The 22,558-nt window shown below is 50.9% G+C and overlaps 1 protein-coding gene and 1 long non-coding RNA gene across 10 annotated transcripts in view; one reads left to right on the top strand and one right to left on the bottom strand.

Annotated features, from left to right (window-relative positions):
• SSUH2 (ssu-2 homolog) overlaps window positions 1-20,814 on the bottom strand; it is a 114,569-nt gene extending 93,755 nt beyond the window's left edge. For 5 of the 9 annotated variants that reach the window (XR_015151099.1, XR_015151100.1, XR_015151098.1 and 2 more), the window contains exons 1-11: window positions 20,465-20,742; window positions 13,199-13,297; window positions 12,779-12,860; window positions 11,130-11,259; window positions 10,535-10,595; window positions 9,369-9,493; window positions 8,248-8,310; window positions 6,575-6,660; window positions 5,151-5,243; window positions 4,660-4,765; window positions 2,901-3,008 (exon numbers count right to left, since the gene is read on the bottom strand). Coding sequence is in view for 2 of the 9 variants with exons in the window: in XM_086366612.1 (XP_086222738.1) it covers window positions 2,901-3,008; window positions 4,660-4,765; window positions 5,151-5,243; window positions 6,575-6,660; window positions 8,248-8,310; window positions 9,369-9,493; window positions 10,535-10,595; window positions 11,130-11,259; window positions 12,779-12,860; window positions 13,199-13,297; window positions 20,465-20,627 (1,116 nt within the window). In the remaining 7 variants the exon portion in view is untranslated. Of the gene's footprint in view, window positions 1-2,900; window positions 3,009-4,659; window positions 4,766-5,150; window positions 5,244-6,574; window positions 6,661-8,247; window positions 8,311-9,368; window positions 9,494-10,534; window positions 10,596-11,129; window positions 11,260-12,778; window positions 12,861-13,198; window positions 13,298-15,279; window positions 15,773-20,464 lie in introns of all 9 variants that reach the window. The other 4 variants (XR_015151101.1, XM_086366613.1, XR_015151103.1 and 1 more) reach the window with 3 other exon arrangements.
• LOC147348184 (uncharacterized) lies at window positions 3,200-5,272 on the top strand. Its single transcript, XR_015151158.1, has 2 exons — window positions 3,200-3,393; window positions 4,684-5,272. It is a non-coding gene; the product is annotated as an uncharacterized LOC147348184 (long non-coding RNA).
• Window positions 20,815-22,558: the final 1,744 nt, after the last annotated feature.

Here is a 22,558-nt window from a genome sequence, read left to right as displayed (position 1 = left end):
CCTGATTCTAAGTTTCATCAAGTGAAGGCACAGACATCCCCAGGGGAGTTTCAGGATGTAGGGAAAGTCACCAGCCCAAAACAGGACATTAATTTTTAGATAGGGCAGGGAGAGAGTGAGGTGGAAAAAATTGGAGGGTAAAGTCATTGTAAACATTTTTATATTAAAACAACCATGGAGATATTAGGAAAGGAGACATTAGGGCCCCACGTATGACAGCTGTCTCCTAACTGGATTCTACTTGCTAATGTCTTAACCCTGAGCAAAATATCAGGGTTGGCTATAGATGCCAACCCAAAAGACAATCTGGGGCAAAGATTCACAGAAGTGTTCCCCCATTACATCTCTTTAAAAAAAAATGCATGTCTGCCCCTAGCTCACCCCTCCCTGCTCCAGGACCACCACACAAATGGCCTGTGTCACCTGAGATGGGGCTGTGCCATCATAGAAAGCCCAGGAGACCCAGGGTGTGGACGGAGGCCTGCCGCCAACATACTGTGTGATCTTGGGTAGTCAGTGCCCCTTTGCCAAATGAAGGGTTCAAAAGGACTCCAATTGCCAGCCTCAGCAGTAAATACACCCCAGGAGAACCATCTGTAACCACAAACTGCTAAAATCATGTCCTGATCCTCTTTCCCAGCCCCAAAACAGACACCTCAATATTTGGGGGTCTGCATTGTAGTGCCCCCAGAATATACCAGGGCTGCAGGAGCAAGGGTCCTTAGGTACCAATCTGGGGTCCTCTCTGGATGGGGCTGCAGACCAGGCATCACCTCCAGGTGAACAGCCGCTGAGGTGTGGCTGATACTCAGAGTACTACTTCCACTGCATCGCCCCCTTGCCTGACCATCCTGCTCTGGCTCCCCAACCCCTTCACCCATTTTCCCTGGGAGCCCTTGCTTAACACGTGACGAGCACACAAATCCTTGTCTCAGAGCTGCTTCTGCAGAGCCCAGCCTAATGCAAGGTCCAGCCACACCCATTTACAGATGAGGGCATGGAGGCCCACGGACAGAAGAGAGGGTTCAAAACCCGTGACCATGTGCAAGAACCAGGGAGCAGAGCCTGACCTGGTAAGCGAACCGTCCCTGCAGTGGTTGCCAGGTGAAAAGCACCCTGAATCCCTCAGCAGATAGCCCTGCAAACCTTCCCTGGCTTTCAGAGAGTCACTTGTGTGCCTTGAAAGTGGTAGATAATAACATATTCCTTAGAGTTGAAAAAGTTGAGTTCTACTCCTGGGCTCTTCCACTAAGAAGCTGTGTTTCCTTACCTAAATTACTTCCACTCTCTGGGCCCCCTCTGATTTATTGGAAAAGTCATGGTTTGAAGTAGACCAGAGGTAGCTGAGGATGCCCACAGGCTAAAATCAGCCTGGTAGCCCATACAATGTTCTTAGCATTTTTTAAAATTTTGTTCTCAATATTGAAAAACTGGAAGGTTTCATATAAAAATGTGGACTTCAGAAGGTCTGAAATCTCTGTCCGAGGGGAGGCCCAGCCTTCTGGATAAGGGGCCCTCCCACCCACAGTACCACCCACCCTGCCGGCCTTTGAGTTTGCAGTGCCCGCACATCATGCTGAGGTTCATTCCAGCTCCAAGAGGGTCACTATTAAGTTAAATGCATCCTTTTCTCTCCTGCAAATAGGGTAGATGTGCAGAGAGAAGGGGAATACTCATTGCAAAGGGAATAGAAGGACACTTCCCCGGTGATCCAGTGGTTAAGAATCCACCTTGCAATGCGGGGTGTGTGTGTGGGGGGGGGTGGGGGGTGCCTGTTCGAGCCCTGTTTGAGGAACTAAGATCCCACATAAGGCAGAGCAACTAAGCCCATTGCTACAACCAGATAGTCCACGTGTGCGCTGTGCGCTCAGTCATATCCAACTCTCTGCGATCCCACGGACTCTAGCCCACCGGGCTCCCCTGTCCATGGAATTCTCCAGGCAAGAATACTGGAGTGGGTTGCCGTTTCCTTCTCCATAGGCCACAACAAAAGATCCCGCATGATGCAACTAAGATCCGACACAGCCAAATAAAATTATTTAAGTATCGGGTTCCGGGTGGTTAAAGCAAATGACTCATTCCTTCAAAACCCTCTGAGGCGATGGTAGCATCTCTTTTTCACAGGTTAGAAACGAAACTGAAAGGAGTTCGCAGCTGGTGTGGGACCACTTTGAGATACGAGAGAACCAGGATCTGCACCCAAACTGTAAGACTCGGACCCGGGAGAGACTCCTCACCAAGTTCAGGCGCTGGGCTTCACGGCTCGACCCCTCATCTTCCCGCCCCATTTCTTTTACACACACACCCCCGTCCCTTCCGTCCCTTCCCACACACCACGCAGCATCTGGAGGCGCGATGGGCAGCACCGCCACCTAGTGGCCAGGAGGATACAGCCGCGCAACTGCCCTGGCCCAGGCCGCCGGTCCAAGCCTTGGGGGCCGGAGATTTGGCAAGAGCCCTGTCGGGCCGCACGCTGGGTTCCAGCCCTGCCTTCCACCCTAGATCTCGAGCTTTCCCGTCCCCTCTCTGAATGAATACCAGGGGGTGAGAATCAAAATCACACTGAGCCACATTCCTGCGTGAAACCCTGCAAGCTTCCTGTCACTCTCTGGATAAATTAACCCAAACCTCGCCCTGTGGCGTTCGGGGGGCCCGGCCTGCTCTTTGCCCTCCGGCCACTGTGGCCCCAAGTCAGTCCCCAGTACCTCCGTGCTCCTCCCACTGGGGCTCCTTCCCCCCTCACCCTCCCCGCCCCCATCATTCCGCCCTGGCACTCTGGGCAAGGAGCCTCCCTGCAGAGGGAAGGGCCCACTCCCTCCTTTATGTCCACAGGGCAGTGCCCTGGAGCCCCAGCCCAGCCGGCACCTCACTTCCCACCAGTCTGAACCCCCTCAGCTCACCTGCTGCAGGACGCGGGCCCGGGAGGCCAGGGCGGCGCTGTGTTCTGAGATGCCGCGCCTGGAGGCCAGAGAGATCTCCCGCAGGGGGAAGTCCACAATGGGATACACCTGGGGGAGACGCAGACCTCCTGACCCGAAGCCTCAGCACCTGGAGCCTTAGAGGGCTGAGGGGAGCTTGAGCCCAGAGAGCGGAGGGCCCAGGCCAGGGGCGAGTGGGATGGGTGGGGCTTTTTAAACCTCTGCAGACCCTGGATCCAACCAAAGAGGAGGACTGTGGACAGAGTACTCCCCCACCCAGCAGACATTTGCTGCTGCCTAACTCAGGTTGAGGGTGGCTGCAGGGCTTCCTAGAGCGGTGATGCCTGAAGTGAGCCTTTAGGAAACAGAGTGACTGGGGCAAAGAAAGAAGGCTAAGGACTATAGCGCAGTCATAAAGAAGGAAACCCTGCCATTTTCAACAATATGGGTAGCAAAGGGCATTATGTTAAGTGAGGTAAGTTATAGAAAGATAAATATCCTATGATCTCACTTATATGTGGAATTAAAACAAAAACAAAAAACCAAACTTCTAGATGCAGAGAATATACTGATGGTTACCAGAGATGGTAATGGGAGTGGGGGCGGGGGGGGAGGGTGAAGGGGGTCAGTTAGTACAAACTTCCAGATAGAAACAAGTCTTGGGGATGTAAATTACAGAGCTGTGACTACAGATGATAATACTGGATTGTATATTTGAAAGCTGCTGAGAGTAGCTCATAAAAGTTCTCATCACAAGAAAAAAAAAATTTTAACTGTATGGTGATGGATGTCAAACTAGATATATTTACCAGGCAATCTGAAACAGCCACATACTGTAAAAAGAGAAAGGAAGGAAGAAAAGAAAAGAGAAATAAAGAAAACCTGACCCTCCCAATAAACCTCTCCGTAGATGTCCTATAAAAGCCACATTCTCTTACCAGGTGGACAGCAGGGGGCAGCAAATCTTTTCTGTAAAGGGCCAGAGTAAACACAGGCTTTGAAGGCCATAGGGTCTCAGTCTCAACTGCTTAACTCTGCCCTTGAAGTATAAAAGCAGCCACAGACAGTACACAAACAAATGAGCTGTGCTCCAATAAAACTTTATTTATATAAAGCAGGGTGAGGGCCAGAGTTTGCAACCCCCAGTGTACAGATGCTTCCTAATCTGGCTGCCGGCACCTGTTGTGTCTCAGCCCCTTGCTCTGGCCGGTTCACTGCCCCCAGCCCCCCCTGCTCTCTGCTGCTCATTACGGTCTCTGTCCTGCTGCTTCCTCTGCTGGACACTTTGACCCCTGTTGTCACACCGTCCACTTGCTCCCAACACCACTCCCCACCCCAACACCTCTGCCCCTTCCTGTCTTTCTACCATACAACACTGTGAAGAAAATGCCATTATCATCTTCTCCCTCAACAACTGTGAGATCTGAGGGCAGAGATTGTTTTCCAGGATCCCCAGGGTCTAGCATAGTGCCTGGTATAGGAGGAAGGTCTCAAGATTTGTGCAGGGGAAGAAGGGAGGAAAAGAGGGAGAGAAAAGGAACAGGGGAAGGATGGAAGGTTGACGATGTAAAACTCAAAACAGAAGTAGCCCTGAAGGGTCCCAGCAGCTTGTGTCCTGCCTGGGAAGCTCTGCTCCTGCCCAGTCTCTGGATGAAGGCAATGCCTGCAGAACCGGAAGACCCGGGCTCACAGGGGAGGAGGGACCCAGCTCCCTTTGGGGCAGTTGCAAAGCCCTCCTCACCGTTGTGTTTTCGTCCTTAAACAGGGTCTCTCCTCTGGCTTTAGCAAGCAGCTCCCCAGGGAAGTCCAGCTGGTGCTCAGACACAAACTCAAACAGACTGTTCTTCCTGGAAGTGAGGAGGATGAGAGACGGAGCCGGGGGATTGCGTTAAGAACATGGCCTTGGCATCAGGCAGCCCAGGGCAGGAGGGCTTGCCATGCTACCCTTGGGACCTTGGGAACACGCTTTAGCCTCTCTGGGCCTCAGCAGCCTCACCTGTAAGGGGGGAAACTAGTCAGGTGCTGATCTAGCAAGGTGCCTGACGGGAAAAACCCTGAATGTGTGTAAGCTTTCCTGACATGGGAACTCAGGACCTGGGACTCCTATCTCCCAGCAGGCGCCTGCACTGTTAGAGCCCCAACCAAGCGGACCTCCTCTGCAGGCGCCACTGCAGGCCATGCCCCACCCCAGCCACCACCTCACCTGGCCACGGCACGGAGAGGCATACGTACCACGCGATGACCAGCTGGATGAAGTGCAGCAGCTTCTTCTCGCCCTTACAGGTGGCACAGGTCTTGTTCCCCCTCCCCGAGCACGTGCTGCATCTGAGAGGGGCCCCAATTGTAACAGACAGTCATGGCATCCCAGTGGCTCCAGGGCCCTTGCCCCATTTCCTTCCTCAGAAAGGTGGGCTGTGGTGGGCAAGGCTTGCTTCAGTGTGCCCACCACCTAGACCTCCTGCTTCTCATAGCAGTGCTCCAACCTCCTACTGGAGACCACCCTTCTCCCCCCTCCCCAGAGCCTACACGGTTCAAGGGCTTGTGCCCCATCCCTCCTGGGACCAGCCTGGGACCTCAGCATGGCCAACCAGTTCATTCCATCACTCTCGCCACAGGGCTGATACAAAGACTAATACATGAGCCAGGTGGGTGTATTGAGATCTACACCAGAACTTTTGTTGGGACTATCAGGAAAGGGTCATCCTTTTCTACTGAGGTTGCCAAGCTTGGAGCTGCTGGTGGCCACCTCTGCCACCACAGGAGATAACCTGCCTGAGAATGAGGCCAAAACAACGGAAAGCAGAGTGCAGGACAGAGACAGATTCCTGGTGATATCGCTTTAGCACCTGGATCCAGCTATACCTCAAGTCATTCCAGAAATCTATTCCTAGACTTTTCCACTGCATGGGCCTACGGGTTTTCTATTTTGCTAAAGCCAGTTTGAATTGGAGTTGTTTTGCTTTTTAAATGAAAGAAACCTGAGTTTCCTTCCAAATCTAAGACCTTCTTTACCAATCACAGGTGGCAGATCCTCCAAAGCTCACCATCTGGCTTGTTAGAAGGATAGCCTGGGCCTTGGTGAGCCCAAAGTGTCATTAACCAGTGCACCTGTTGAGAGTTTCACTCCTCGGGGTTTCTTGTTCCCTTTTAAAAATTTATAAATACACAAAAGGCCATCATTTCCAAAATGGGCAACAGCCCATTGACTGCAAAGTCCTGCGAACAGGCACTTTGTTGATCTAGCCAATCAGCCGACCTTCCTTGATTCGTCCTACATTTAGTCCCTGCAGTGGGTTATAAATAGGGTGTGCCCAGGCCTGGATCCTCCGAGTGTCACCTTGGCTGCTTTTCTATATTCACTTCCCCTCCACGTGAGCAGGAAGAGGTCTCCTCTCTTCACCCACTGCCTCCCTTCCTCCCGGAAGTGCCCCATCCCTCCCGTCCACCCACCCGCAGATTGCCTGACGGGCTCCATCTGGTCTGGAGAAACACTCTCCGAGGTGACAGGCACCTACAACGCCCAGAGCTCTGGGGACACAGGGGTGACAAGACGGATCGCACACCCACTTGCCTTCCTGAGGGCAGGCAGTGACAAGCAAGAACACCCGTGAGAGCACACTCAGCTCCTCAGCTCTGGCTGGGGAGCCCGGTCTTACCTCCGCCTGCCAGACCCCGAACACATCTGACACCGCCGGGCGGACTTGGCTTTGCGCTTGGCACCACTGCAGGAGGAGCACCGAGCCTGCAGACACACGCAGCCTCAGTCCCACCCGCCTCCCCAGAGCAGGCAGAGGGCATCCTGAGGCCCGGCTGCAGGCCAGACAGTGACCCTCCCCAAGCCACTTCCCCGCTCCCTTTCTCTGGGCCTCCGCCCCTTGTCTGTAAAAGACCCTGCATCCTCACGTCCCTGCTTTTTCTGAGACATTCGCCTCTGCTGCTCTTCTCTGATCCCCACGACCCCCAGGGATCATCCCATACCAAGCAGCCATGGCCAGAAGAGGCGGGGAGATGGGCAGGCTGGCCCTTCGGGTGCTGGGGGTAACAGTTCAGTCTTAGAAAAGCCTCCAGAGATGGGCCAGGTTACACCCCTATAGTAGGCTTGGGGTGGGCTCTGGAGCCATTCCAGGGAAAGCCCGAGGGACAATGTGGGAGGAGGGGACAGGGGAGGAAACAGCAAAGGCCACGGGGAGGGGGCCCTGGGGAGCAGGCCAGGGCAGGAGTGAGACCACAGGAGACACAGGGCTGGCATAGCCACAGCCGGACCCCGCAGGGCACAGAGCCGGCAGAGCGATGAGCCTGCGGCAGGCCAAGGAAGGAAAATGCTCAGCTTAGAGCAGCAAGCGGTCAGTGTGTATCCAAAAGGCTGGGGCACAAATCGGGAGGTGGGGAGATCTGAGAACACACAAGGGGCATGGACTTCCTGCTGGGACAGCCGGTGCCTACAGGGGTCTGCAGAGAACACTGATGCCACAGGGGCCTGGATGGTGCTGAAGGGCCCACAACAGGCTGAACAGTATACGTTACCCCCTCACCCCCAGATTCACATCGAGCAGAGCCTCAGCGTGTGGCAATCACCTTTGCAGATGCAATTGGTAACGGTGAGGCCACACTGCAGAAGGGTGGGCCCCGTATCCAATGACCGTGTCCCTGTGGCACGGCAGAGACCCACACACAGAAGAGCGATGGAGGCAGAGGTGCGGTGAGGCAGCTATAAGCCGAGGACTGCCAGCTGCCACCAGAAGTCTAGAGGAAGGATAAGATGGCACCTCCATCAGGGCCTCCCAGAACTAACCCTGCCGACACCTTGATTTTGGATTTCCGGCCTCCAGAACTCTGAGATAATAAATTTGTTGCTTTAAGCCACCCAGTTTGTGGTCTTTTATTACAGCTGCCCCGGGAAACTAATCCAAGGCCCGAGTCTTGTCCCTCCAAGGCCCTGAGTGTCCCTTCTCGGCACGTGTGCCTGCACTGTAAATCCTGGGCATCTGGCTCTCTGTCCCACAGACAGAGGGTCCCTGCAAGGAGCACCCCAGGTCTCTGTCCTCCTGCAGCTGCACTGAGCAGGTACTCAATAAATGTTTGTAGGTGGAGGGGGAAAAAAGACGAGAATAAAAATCATGAAGCATCAAAGTGAAATAAAGTCAGTAGAGACCAGCCAATCCAACGTTCCCATTTTACAGGCAGGAAAGTGGAGGCTGGGAAAGGGAGGATGACTTGACTGAGATCCCACTGTTAGTGCAGGGAGGCCCAGGCCCCAGCCCAGCACTCCACCCCCACAGGGCCCTGCTCCCACACATCACCTACTCACCAACAGCAACGTGTGACTCACCGTGCCAGCCCCGTGGCAGCCACTGCACTTGTAGCGTCCACGCCCGTGGCATTTGTGGCATTCCTGAGAGTAAATGCTCGCCTTGATCCCGTTTCCCAGGTACCAGTAGTTCCTGATTTCACCACCCCCACCCCCAGGATGTCAGTATCCCAAATAAATGTCCAGCAGTTCAGGCCACAGTGGGAAGATGGCCATTTGCTCATGACACAGATTCCAAAGAGCCTTGAACGCCAAGCCACATTACCATCTCCTTGGAGCTCCAGTCTGTCCTGGATGCTAAGATGGGGAGACCCGGTCTCTGACTCCCATGTCTTAACTCATACTCCCAGGCTAAACCACAAAAGCCAGTATCCTTTGCCTAACAGGTGGCTAAAGGAGTCTTTGGGAACAAAAGCCATTAAAAAAAAAAGAGAGAAAAACAGGGTATTTTTGCAAAAGGCAGTGAGGTAGCTACTGGAATTCAATAACTGAATCAAAATAGCTTTTCCGCCCTGGAGAACAGAATGAAACACTTTCTTGATCTCTCAAAGTCGTTTTCGTCTTATGACGCTGTGAAAACTCAGAGGGTAAAACGACACGCTTGAATCAAGTTCTACAGTGAAAACAAGGAGGTGATTAGATGAGAACATAACATAAACATCTCGGCTGTGTCTTTACAACACACTAGGCTACCCTCGCTGCCTGTCCTGATTACATTTCTATAAAACAGCACGGATGTCGAATTCTGCTCCCCTAATGACTTCCATTAAAAAAAAATCCCATGATGCTTTAATTTTGTTTTATATTTGTTTCATTCAGCTATTTACCGATGGGCCAAAAAATAAAAATAAAAAGGATAAAAACACTTAGAGGGCCTAAGAATATGAATGCTCACTATTCAAAGCCGGTGACAATTTCATACCATCCTGTTGCTATGTGAATGCTCCCCATGCTACGTGGAATTTTGTATGAGCCTACATCCCATAGACTGGGTTTCCTTAGAATTCTGTGCATTTGATGGGCAAGGAATGAACCACCAGCCTAGACTCTCAGTTTCCTTTTTAAAAGGATAAAGTTTGAAGAAACCACAGTGCCAGAAAAACCAGCTCAGAGAGGAGTAAAGTCTCCAATAAACAAGTTACCTTGACCAATGATGAGTGAGGGACTTGGAACCTCCTAGTGTCTTCCTGAAACATTGGGGGAACCTGGACCTTGATGTCCCAGAGCCTGGGGGAGGTTCCTCTTTGTGGCCCATCCACGGAGTGATCTGACAGAGAAAGGGGTCATGTTATGACCAGCAGACAGCTGGGAGTACCAGCTTTCATTTACTCATCAAAGAGTCTGGACCTTCACCTGGTACCAGGTATTAGGCTCAACCCGGGGCCAAGGGACTGGTAGGCACAGGTCCCCTTAGAGTCTGTGGTTAAGAACCTAAGCTCTGAAGTTGAACAGATCTGGCTGACTCCTGTTTCTTTGTACTTCCTGGATGCAGAAGCCCACCCCAGCTCCTCTACCTCTGTGCCCTGCAATTCTCTCCTCTCTAAATGGGGGCTAATGGTGCCACGATGGTAGTAAAACTGCGTAGCAGAAGGCACACCAATGCTTATTAGCCCAGGGCTAGTACGTGCTGAGCGATCAATAAACAAGGACTGGAACTGCTACCCTCACCACTCCCACCATCGCCTTCTTTCTCGTCCTCCTCCTCCATTCAAGGAGACAGACTCAGCAACAACCACGATACAATGGCATATGACGCGGTAAGTGCTTTGGACCAGAGCTGAGTGAGTGAAGGGTTCAGGAGAGGAAATCTTCATAGGCTTCCTAAAAGAGGGGACCCGTGAGCTGAGCCTTGGAGGACAGGCCATAGTGGTCAGCGTGGAAAGCAGGTTGAGCACAGAGCTTCCCAGACAGACAGCCTTAAGCCTTTGGGTGCTGCAGAAGAGGGCGGGGTGGCGCACTGAACAAGGAGGGGGTCTAGAGACTCGGGGAGGTGCTGGGGGTGGCCTGGGAGGCCGGCAGACGCCCAAGCACACTTGCTCCCTTTGCCATCTGGCCCCAGGTGGCAGAAGACGAACACTCGACTTTTTCAGGATCTCCTGCATACCACTTCTTGGACAAGGAAGCGTTTGCTAAGCTCAGCTCTGGGGAGGCTCCAGGAAGAAAGGCTATGCTGTTGTTTTATGGGAAATCAGGCTCAGGGCAGCAGAGCATCTTCCTCAGCGTTAGTAGCTAAGACAAGTCCTGACATTCACCACCAGCCCCGTCCATATCTGCTTCCAGTTACACCGATATCAGACAACTCACTTACTAGTAAAGGGCTGAAAAGTCCATTCACTTATCCTGGATTCACTGAAGGTCTCCAATCGATACTGCAAAGGAAAAACAACGTGTTCCCACCCCTGGGCTCATCATGCCACGCACAGCACCCAAGGGCTGCTCCAAACAGGCTGGCAGTAGTGACTTCTCACAGGTGGCCCAGGGCACTCCTGCAGGGGTCACTCGGTCCGAGGCCTCAGACAAACAGATTAGTTGTGTCTTAAAAAACAAGGCTTTGGAGCCAGCAAATCTGGTTTGAATCCCAGCTTGGTCACTTCTAGTTTCATGTTTGGGGGCAAGTAACTCCACTTCTCTAAACACCCAATTCCTCCTCTTAACTGGTGATGATGGTTATCTACAGTGCAAGGCAGCTATGAGGATTTGATAAGACATATATGGAATGTGCTTCCCATAATGCCCAGGGCATTCAAGCTGCTTCACAGTGGCTGGTACTCATGATTCCTTGTATTATCCCTCACTGCAAACCCAGGAAGTGACAGAACCAACGTCACCACCAGTCACACACACACAGCCCCCCATGATTCCTTTCCCCCGGCCTCCCCAGACCCCCGCCGGCTGCCCCTCACCCGACACAGGTTCTGTTGCTTCAGCTCCAGGATGACGAGGTCGCTGGCGGCTGCGCTGCCATAACAGCACTTGGAGTTCACGAAGCTGAGGAGGGCTTCCCGGGCCACCTCTTCTGTCACCACGGGGACTCTGCCGGGGATGGAGCAGAGGGGCAGTGGGTGTGGGGACACCCTGCGGGCTCACCCGGGCCAGCCAGCCCCCTCCCTGTGCAGATGTTAACTGAGGACTGGAGATTGGGGCGGGCAGAGAGTTGGGGGCGCCATGGTCCCCAGCAGGGATAGAGCCCTCGGGCGTCCACCTGGGCAAGGTGTCTCTGGCATTAGGAACTGTGTGAACAGACTGCCGGTGGGAAAGCGGCACCGTCTAGAGGACAGAAATGTACTTTAGCTGGAGTGTGGGGCTGGGGAGAAGGGCTGATAGAATCCTAGAACTTGAATAAAATAAAAACCCAAAAAAACAAGATGAATGTCATTTCGTAGATATGGAAAACTGAGGTCCAGAGAAGATGTCACACAGCTAGACAGAGGCAGAGTTAGGCAGAGTTAGGCAGACACGGTTCCTGCTCTCGGGAGCTGTAAGCAGCACTCAGGAGGAGACCCCAGTCGAGAACCTTCTGACAGTGGCGTCCAGGAGACTTCCTGTGAGCCTGCAGCAGGAGAGCAGCACGGGGTGGAAGGCAGATGACAAGTGGCCCTTCCTAGGCCAACTCTCTGGAGACTCCCCTGAGGCCCAGCTGACCTGTCCCTCCTCAGCAAAAGCCCTCCTGCCCTACCACCGCCACAGGCAGAGGCCCCTTCCTCCTTCTTCCCCTCTCGTCTCCATATTCTTCTCCATGGCAGCCCAAGTCCAAATGTAAGCCCTGCATTCACACACGCTGTGTCCCCAGCATCCCTGCCCAGGGCACAGAGAGGTCTGTGCACCCACAGATGGCACACAGCAGGTGGAGAATGTGGGGACTGGGGCGGCTAAGACGAGTCCACGGAGTAAGTGGGTCCGTGGGCACACAGGAGGGGTGGCCAACGAGCAGAAGGGAAGTGGTCCAGGCAGCAGTGGGGCGAGGAACCAGGAGGACATCCTCGAAGGCAGGACATAGCCGCTCTAGACTTACAACAGGCATAGCTCCTTGTGTCCACACACACCTGGCTGGACAGCCGGAGCTCTGCCCTGAGTCCTCCACACAAGGAGGGCCTGCTCCAGGGAGCAGAGCAAGTGCAGCAGACTTTTGCTAAAGGCTTAGAGAGCAAATGTTTTAGGCTTTGTGGGTCATATGGCCTCTGTGTCACCACTCAGCTCCTCTGTCACAGTGTAAAGGCAGCCACAGACACTAAGGGAAATAAAACGCGTGGCCGTGTACCAATAGGCTGTGGACTGGATCTGACCCGGGGGTTGTCATTTGCAACCCCTCATCTGGACTAGCGTTTTCAACCCTGGCGCGGTAGCCAGACAGCTTGGAAAGCTTGGACAAGTACACATTCCCAAGTTCCATCGCTGGAGAATCTAATCGAGTGGGACTGAACTCTGAGGCACAGTCTATATTGAAATCTGTGGCCCCTGAGATCTCCGAGAAGGGCTCTCAGGGGACAAAGGTGACCAAGGGATCGTCATGCATGACCCCGTGTGATGGCTCCCTGGGGTCACCAGAGCTCACCTGTGTTCCAGAAATGAGGACCAGCATCTTTGTTCCTGGGGTCTCCCTGCGGTTTCTGAAGGTGGGAAAAATATCTGGTGTCCTGGAGGAGAGGGGAGGAGTCAGGGTTCAACAGTCTGGCTTCAAGGCACAGGTATTTGTGGGATGAAAGAAGGAAAAATGGGCCGAATGTGAGAAAGAACAGATGAAGAAGGAGGGTTCCAAGACCAGTATCATCCTGGGCTTAAATGGAGATGGACGTGGTCATGGAATGTCCATGGACACAGGGCCTATGCCCCTGTCCTCCAGTTCCCTCCAGACAGTGACAAGGGGCTTCCCAGGGTCCCCAGGGGACAGGGGAGTTCTCCCAGGCCAGCCTGTTCCACACACACCCCCTCGACAGCATCACCCCTAGAAGAGGCTGGAAGACCACACACTTACTGTCCCCTTGAAGGACCCAGTCACAGCTGGGCAGCGTCTCCAGGAGTTCTGCCGGGGGCGCCAGAGGACTCTCAGCCTCGAAACTGAGGTCTACCACACCTGAGGGGAAACAGGCAGTGCTGAGCCTCGGGGAGGAGGGGCCACGGCAGCTCAACAGGCAGCTGACAAGTGAGGGCCAGTACATGGGGAAGAGCCCCGAGGTTTAAGTCAGCTTCACTGTGGTCCCCTTGGGCCCCTGGGGACACACACATCTGCAGGGCAGGCAGTGGTGGGGTGGGGTGATGAGAGTAGCAGCAGTAATAATGAGGAGAAGAACATGAGGCAGGGCAGCTCCTGCTCGTCAGCACCTGCTCTGAGCCAGTCGTCAGGACAGGTGCTTCATAAGCAGCATCATATTCCACGGCCCCAGGGGACAGACACTGCGTAACAGATGCGCACACTTCTACGACGCTCCGCTCATCACAAGACGGGCCTCTGTTTGCTCCCCTCTAACCTGGGCAGGCTTGTGACTGCTTCACCAAGGGAACACAGGGAGCAGAGAAGAGAACTGCAGCTCCTACTGCTGGCCTCCTGAAGCCAGCCCTCTTCAGGCCTGAGCTGCCAGGTAAGAAATCAGACCATTCCACTGGAGAGGCCAAGTGGAAATACCCACAGACTACGTGGACAGGGGCCCAGTGGTATCCTGCCTTCTCCAAGAACCCTGCCAAGCCACCAGGAATATGAGCACATTTGGGCCCTGTAGTCCAGATCACTGCCTGCCAGATCACTGAACCTTTAATGGACTGCATGTCTGCAACCCCCCGAAATTCATATGTTGAAACCCACACCCCCAACAGAGCTGGGACCTTTTGGAGGTGATAAGGTTGACATAAGGTCTTAAGGATGGAGTTCCGTGATGGGATCAAAGTCCTAAGAAGGTTGCTGTGTGAGCAACCAGTGAGAAGGCAGCTGTCTACCAGCCAGACGCCAGGTCTGTGAACTGGAAACTCAGGACAACTCGTGAAGCCTCCCACACATGGTGCCTCACCTCACCATCCCTCCTGCAGGTGTAGAAGGCAGGACTTCTAACTCCGCTTGACATGAGCAGTGTGAGGCTCAGAGAAGTTATTCAAGTATCCTGAGGATGCACATTGCTAGACTTAGAGAAGGACAGAAGCTCCTTGCTCCAGCTCTAGCCCACTGGGCCATCCATCAAACCTGTTCCCCAAAGCCCCCATGCTGGGAGACAAGGATCCCTCAGCTCTGTCTTTCTAGTGGTCAATTGACCACAGGAAGTTGACTTTAAAGGGTGAGCTGATAAGCAGTTAGTGGAAAGGGATTATCTGCATTAAGTCACTGAAGCCCACTTGATTCAAGCTTTCAGTGGATCCACCTCATCTCCTGGATCCTTCTCTCTTTTTTCTTTTGCAGTTCTTTAAAGCCTGCTGCTGTTTATCACTACAAAAATAAAAATAATATGTTCTGTCCTTTAGAGATTAATAAAAACAAAGGCAAAAGGAATAAGATCTTGTTCAAAAGTAGAACAGCCTAGGTTATCTGGAAGTAGAGATAGACGGCAGGTAGTGAGGAAGCCTGAAATTTTGGAATTCAGGTCAAGAACAGTGAGGGAAAGAGGGGATGTAATTAAAACAAATAAAAAACCCTGGCTCAACCACCTCCCCCGTTAGGGATGTACTTGTCCTCTGACAGTAAGAAATACTAATGGATCTCTTAAAGTTCTGCCTCCTGGGTGGGAACTTTCAAAGGAAGCAGAAATAGAAGGACATTTGTAGATGTAGAGTACCTTTCTTAGCTGGAAAACTATATCTGTAAGTGAACGATTCTGCTGAGACCCTGGGGAAAGCCCTGGGACAGATGTGGGTATGACATAAAGTGACACCATCCCAAACCTTTGAACACCTGTTGCTGTGTCCTGAAATCCCAGGATGAGAATTCACCTGGAATTATTTGTTGAACCTTGGTTCTCAATATTATTTTGCTTCTAATGAGTTTACTAGCATTCTCAGCGACTCTAGCCACCAGGCACCCAGGGATCAGCAAACATTTTCTACCAATCAGTTCAGTTCAGTTCAGCCACTCACACGTGTCCAATTCTTTGTAACACCATGGACTGCAGCACACCAGGCTTCCCTGTCTGTCACCAACTCCTGTCCATCGAGTCAGTGATGCCATCCAACCATCTCATCCTCTGTCATCCCTTTCTCCTCCTGCCTTCAATCTTTCCCAGCATCAGGATCTTTTCCAATGAGTCAGTTCTTCGCATCAGGTGGCCAAAGTATTGGAGCTTTAACTTCAGCATCAATCCTTCTAATGAATATTCAGGACTGATTTCCTTTAGGATTGACTGGTTTGATCTTGCAGTCCAAGTTACTCTCAAGAGTCTTCTCCAACACCTCAGTTCAAAAGCATCAATTCTTTGATGTTCAGCTTTCTCTATGGTCCAACTCTCACATCCATACATGACTACTGGCAAAACATCATCCCAAAGCTTTGAACACCTGTCGCTGTGTCCTACAAATAACCAGGTGGTAATTTCAGACCATGGGCTGTACAGTCTGCTTCAATCATTGTGCCCTGAAAGTAGATGCAGACAATAGACAATTGAATAAGTGTGGTTTGGTTTCAAATAAACTTTACAAAACTGGCAATGGGTGAGCTATGATTCATGAGCCATATTATGCCCTCCCTGACCTACCACACACTTGTGCGGCTGGGTTTGAAGGGGATCAGGAAGGTGGAGGTTGGAATTTGAAACTTTCTGGGCTGGGGTCCATGCTCATTCATTGCAGTATCTATGAATCCAGTCAAAAGAATTAAAGATGAGGGGCAGGGTTGGACTGCAGCCCAAGGTGATTAGACTCAGAATCCCTGGGCACAGTGGTTAGGAATCTGGGCTCTGATATTCCACCATCTGAGCCAGGTAATACATGACACTGTCAGACATACATCCTCCCAACACTCAACATCCCCAGCTGTGGAAAAGAGCAGGTGATATTAGGGCCCATCTAAAGAGACAATCTGGTCCCATCACTTCATGGCAAATAGATGGGGAAACGGTGGAAACATGTCAGACTTTATTTTTTGGGGCTCCAAAATCACTGCAGATGGTGACTGCAGCCATGAAATTAAAAGACGCTTACTCCTTGGAAGGAAAGTTATGACCAACCTAGATAGCATATGCAAAAGCAGAGACATTACTTTGCCAAAAAAGATCCGTCTAGTCAAGGCTATGGTTTTTCCAGTGATCATGTATGGATGTGAGAGTTGGACTGTGAAGAAAGCTGAGCACTGAAGAATTGATGCTTTTGAACTGTGGTGTTGGAGAAGACTCTTGAGAGTCCCTTGGACTGCAAGGAGATCCAACCAGTCCACTCTGAAGGAGATCAGTCCTGGGTGTTCTTTGGAAGGAATGATGCTAAAGCTGAAACTCCAGTACTTTGGCCACCTCATGCGAAGAGTTGACTCATTGGAAAAGACCCTGATACTGGGAGGGATTGGGGGCAGGAGGAGAAGGGGACGACAGAGGATGAGATGGCTGGATGGCATCACCAACTCGATGGACATGAGTTTGAGTAAACTCCGGGAGTTGACAATGGACAGGGAGGCCTGGCGGGCTGCGATTCATGGGGTCACAGAGTCAGACACAACTGAGTGACTGAACTGAACTGAAAGAGACAATGTGTATACAGCTCTCAGCCCCAAGCCTGGCATGTAAAACATGCTTGGTCAATGCCTTGGACCTGAGGAAGGCAGGTCTTCTTCATTCTTTGTGCTCCTTTAAGCCAGGGGATCAGAGTGAAAATGTCAAGCATGAAAAGAAAGGCAAGGTCATCACAGCCGCATTCCCTTGGAGGGCCACCACCCACCGGGAAGTCTTGACTCTGATGGGGCATCAACACTCTCTTGGACAAAGGAGACAAGGAAATGCCACCTGGCCGCTCTGTCCTGCTAGAAACCAAACAAAGAGGCAGGAAGAGGGGAAGAATAAGAGGTGGGAAACTCAGAGCTCCATCCATCATCTGGGAGTCACCCTGACCTCTGGCAACGTGTCAGAGCTAAATTAACCTCCCCATTATGTTAAAGACAAGAATAAAAACCTCCAGGCTGAAGCACAGTCTGACACATCATTTCCTGGGCAGATAGCATCAGGCACAACAGGAATGCGGACGTCACGGGACATTGTGTGGCGCCCAGTATGGGGAGCTCTCATGGGGGCTACCAGCCGCGTCACCATTTCCACGACACTGGGCTGCATTCTAAGGCGGTCGTCTGGCTGGACCACTGCCCCCTAACAATGCTGGGCCTGGTTTGGGGATGCTCCATGGTCTCTCTTGCACCTCATGACAATCACTTTTGTAGAAGGACCGCATTTTGTAGAAGGACAAGATGGGGTTCAGAGATGTGGTTTGAGACAACGTGCTCACAGCAGAGACAGAAACACTACTTAGAACTCAGAGCCTGATTCCAAGCCCCACGGCCTTTCCACTCAGGTGGACATCCCACTGCTCCAGGCACACAGGTCAAGTGGTTGCCAAGAGAGCTTCACAAAGGGCTACCCAGGTCGTGTTTCTATTCACTAGACACCAGCTGTTTTTCTTTTGTATAGAAAGGAATTTTTCTTATGGAGACAGGCACAATTCATGGATAACCCCTCAAGTTTCTGTTTTTAAAATGTCATTCCTCTGATGTCAGAGGATCGAAGGAGTCCACGTCTCCTGCTCCTGATTAATCATTGCCAAAGCACTGAAATTTTAAAAGTGACTTCCATGTGGATGTCACATCCCAGAATGTCCCTATCCATGCCTCCTTTGGTACCAAAGTATATCACTGGAGGAATGCATTTTCTCTGAAGCTGCTCCACATTATAGACACAAAAAATAAGGAGAAAAAAGCTTAGTGACCAGGAAGGGTATCTCAATTGGCTAAAGGGGATACCATCTTTCACCTAAGAAGGGACATTTAAATTATAGAAGTCCCACAGCAGCCTTCCTTTCTGAAACCAGGAAAAAATTTTACCTAGGTTCAGATTTCATCAACTTAGTTTCTAAAAAATTTCAGAACCATCTCACACCTTGCAGTAGACCCAAAGTGCTGGCTTAAGGTTCAACTGCGTTGGAAACCAGCATATAGAGTGACCCTACAGCAGAATAAGGGGTTTTAGATTTTAAAGGAACTAAAAAGAGTTCATCTTTCTCTTTACCTTGGTTACCAAAAAGGCTGATGCCAAAAGAGAAAGAGCACGATAATAGTATTTTCCATTGAGAGCAGTTTAAAGTTCCAGGGGACATAATCCAATCATTTTCTGATCATTTACTCCATGACTACTCTGGGCTAAGTGATATACTGGGCACTTTACATTAAAATTAATCTTTTACAAATTATACAAGATGACACAATGTCTATTTTTTTCTAGGGGGAAATAATGCTCAGAGAGGTTTAGTGACTTAGGTAAAGTCACCCAGCAATTAGGCAGCACTTGGATTTGAATTCAACTCTGACATAGCCCATATCTACTACAACAAAACCCAAATATAAATGGAAAGCTAATGAGCAGTGCTTTAAAGATGAAAGATTGCAATCAACTATTAGCAGAAACTTATTACAATAATACTGCTGCTAAGTCGCTTCAGTCGTGTCCGACTCTGTGCGACCCCATAGATGGCGGCCCACCAGGCTCCCCCGTCCCTGGGATTCTCCAGGCAAGAACACTGGAGTGGGTTGCCATTTCCTTCTCCAATGCATAAAAGGGAAAAGTGAAAGTGAAGTCGCTCAGTCGTGTCCGACTCTTAGCAACTCCATGGACTGCAGCCTACCAGGCTCTTCCGTCCATGGGATTTTCCAGGCAAGAGTACTGGAGTGGGGTGCCATTGCCTTCTCCACAATAATACTATGGATACACAATTCCAACATATCAGAGGTGAGAGTAGGTCCTCCCCAAATACATGCTACATTATCTATGTATATTCTCTCACTTCAATATGAAAAAGGACTCCAAGAAAACGTAAACTGAGCTCTCTAAGATTAGCATGCATTCATTTTATACCCCACTGAAGTTCTGAGGCTTGAAGCTCTGAGAAACCAACGTTAAAGGCAGTAAAAAGTGTTGGGCTTGCACAGGACCTTCCAAGTCACCAAGTTCAGTAAATCTGAAACTGTACTAATGTCACAGTCCTCTCTGAGATTCAAATGAGACCTGTGGATACCCTACCCCAACCCAACACACACAGAGCACATATACATCATATTTTGCCCTCGACTTCATGCTTCTCAAGTTAAGAACTTCTGACCAATCTCCTTTTACAGTTGGGAAGCTGAGGCTCAGAGAGGTTAAATGACTTGCCCAAGATCACACAGCCAACTGTCAGCAGGGCTAGAACTTGAGCCCTAGCCTCCCAATTTTAAGTCTGATGCTCTACTATGCTGCCTGTTCCAAATTTAGGAGCAAACATTTCTGTTTTAAAACATAGCACATCTCTTCTGAAAATACCACTTCCTTTTTTATTTCTTTAAATAGTTATCAGATTCCATTGAATTTCTGTCCCAGGAAGGACAAGATGGACTTCCCTGGTGGTTTAGATGATAAAGAATCTGCCTGCAATGCCAGAGGACCCAGGTTCGATCCCTGGGTCAGGAAGATCCCCTGGAGAAAGGAATGGCTACCCACTCCAGTGTTCCTGCCTGGAGAACTCCATGGACCAAGCAGCCTGGAGGGCTATAATCCATGGGGTCGCCAAGAGTCAGATATGACTGAGTGCCTGACACCATGACTAAGGACAAGGTGGGGTTACCTGGGCTGTGTTTGATGAGTGGCAATGAACAAGCCACCTTCTTGTTAGAGGGAGATCACACATAAAAACCTTTCACTGACATTTCTCTAAAATTAACTTCATCTAAGAACTGATGCAACTGTGAAATGGGAACCCTGATATTCGGGCTCACATTTGGCTCTGGAGAACGGGGGTGGGGACCGACTATCAATCAGAAAAAGGAAGGATAAAGAATCTTAAGATTCAGATAGTGTTACAGGATTAGGGAGGAAAGTTCTCACCTTGGTTTCTGCCTTCCTTTCCCACTGCCCAGGGGTACCTAATGGGAGAACAGCCCGCAGGGTGCAAGTGGGCTTTTCAGGCAAGAAGAAGGAGGGAAGAAGGAAGGGATGCTGTAGCAACACAGATGCAGAACCAAGACAGTGCTGAGGGCAGCAGAGAGATTTCAACTCAGTGGCCCCTGGAAGCGGCGCCCTTTGCCCTGCCCGGCTGTACTCACTGTCATCGTCACTCAGATCCCTGTCCATGGTCCAGATGTCCAGTCGAGGAAGTGTCTGCCCTCCCAGTGGGCCCAGGCCGCTGGGATCTGAGGGACCACCCTCGGCCCCTCCCAGAACAGCGGGCCCATTGTTGCCCGATTTAAATACAACAGAGGGAAACATCTGTGGGGAAGCTGTGAGCCCATCAGAGCACTGCTCGGGTCTAAGTGCTGCTCTTGAGGCTCCTCCTCACAAGACCCTCCACTTGCCAGGCTTGTGCTACCAATCTCCTGCATCCCCACACAGTCCTATGAGACAGGCACTTCTATGGAGCTCCTTTTTCTGAGCAAGAATTCAAATCTTCATCTGTCTAGACTCTTAAAGTCAGAGCTCTTGACCTCTGTGCCACATGGCTCATCTGAAGGAGACAGGTTCCTGAGTGCTGTGTGGGCAGGATGGGGGAGGAGGAGACACCAAAAAATGTAAACTGTAATAACCATGAGGAGGTTACCTCCCCAAGGGGCAGAGGAGAAGCACATGGGATCTCTCAAGACTTAAGTGTCAACCTCCTGGGCTCTCAGGGGAATTGTTGAGGCTGGGGTTATGAAGTGATGCTCCAAAACCACACGGAACATTGTGGGCAGAGCCAGCTCCTGACCCAGGCTGCGTGGGCCCAGCTCTCTGTGAAACATCTGTGGGTTTTTAAAGGTCTATTCCTAAGCCTTCTGCATCAGGACTGGAAATGCCTGCAACCCCAACCCTTGTAAGGATACCCCTCTCCTCTAGAGGAGTCTGAACAATGTTCAGACTGGACCTGGTCAGCTGCTGCTGGAAGCAGAGAGCTCATGAGCTGGCACCACCTGCCCTGGATCCCTGGCAATGACCCCTCACATCTGGACCTGGAGTTCTCTAGCCAGGACAGCCTGGCTTGGTAGGGCAAGTCACATTCCCTGTGCCCTGCCTGCCCAGCCCAGCAGTTCCCATAGGATGTGTCACGATGCCCACAATAGACTGTTGTGCTCGCCTGGGAAGCACTGTGACTGAGGAGTACGGGCCTGGCCTCGACAGCCACAGCAGGCACAGAGATGTTTCCAGAGCGCCCTCAGCCTCACTCTCCCACATTCACCCCCACCATCCACTGCCCACCCTCAACAGAATGCTGGCGGCAGTCGTGAACACAGGAGCAATAATCTGACAAACGCTTCTTGAATATGCGCAGACGACTCAAGGCTCACAAATAGGTTTTTTTATGGTGGACTGGAGCACTGCTTTCTTTAAACCTGAGAGTTAATTCCATTACTGCCTATTCATGAGAAAGACCAAGACCCTCAAGAACTTATTTAGCTTTTTGATAGCTCTGTACATTGAACAATGATTTTAAGCCCTTGGAGAACTGTCCCCATGGTAATAGGATTACCATAGATGTATACGCCTGGTGTGTGTATCTTACTCTAAATATAATATGCATGTGTGTCTACATCTTTGTCTGTATGTGTGTGTGTGTATTTGAACCTAAACACGACAGATGATAGACAGAGAGAGGCAATTTGTGGCTTAACTAAAACCATACACCACTGTCAAATGTTGAGTATTTTGTTGTTGTTCAGTACTTTTCAGGCAACAATGTATGCTTGCCAAATACCCTTCTCAGCATTTGAAACAATCATAGGAAATTATTAAATGGCAAACAGAAGAACAGAATTTTAAATACAGCTGAGTACTAAGGGGTCCAGAAATCTCGAGGCTGCAAAAATGCAAACCATTACCTGTACCTTAGGAACCAGGGAGCGGTGATCAAAAGCAGCAAAAGTCCCTTGCGGAACACTAGGTTAGATCACACAGTAGCAGGTTAATAAATCTCTCTTGAAATACATGGAGAATGAACAAATCAACTGACAGGCCTTTCTAATCTTGCTTAGGCATCAAGACAGGAATGCTGTCTGCAAGTACAGTGGCATGCTCGAGTGACTACGGGCAAACAGTATCCATCACCACGTAGTATTCAGGTGTCAGGAGAAACAAGCATTGTTAATTCTAGGATCCAGGCCAGTATGAAGTTAATACTGGTTCCCACCTCTTACTGGTATCAGAGGGGGGCTTCAGGTGGGTGAAGA

Source organism: Bos grunniens, chromosome 22 (assembly GCF_055505025.1).
Source record: "Bos grunniens cultivar Pamir isolate PY7600 chromosome 22, Bosgru_T2T1.0, whole genome shotgun sequence".
In the NCBI taxonomy this organism is placed as follows: Eukaryota; Metazoa; Chordata; class Mammalia; order Artiodactyla; family Bovidae; genus Bos; species Bos grunniens.
This window is presented reverse-complemented; position numbering and strand designations above follow the sequence as displayed.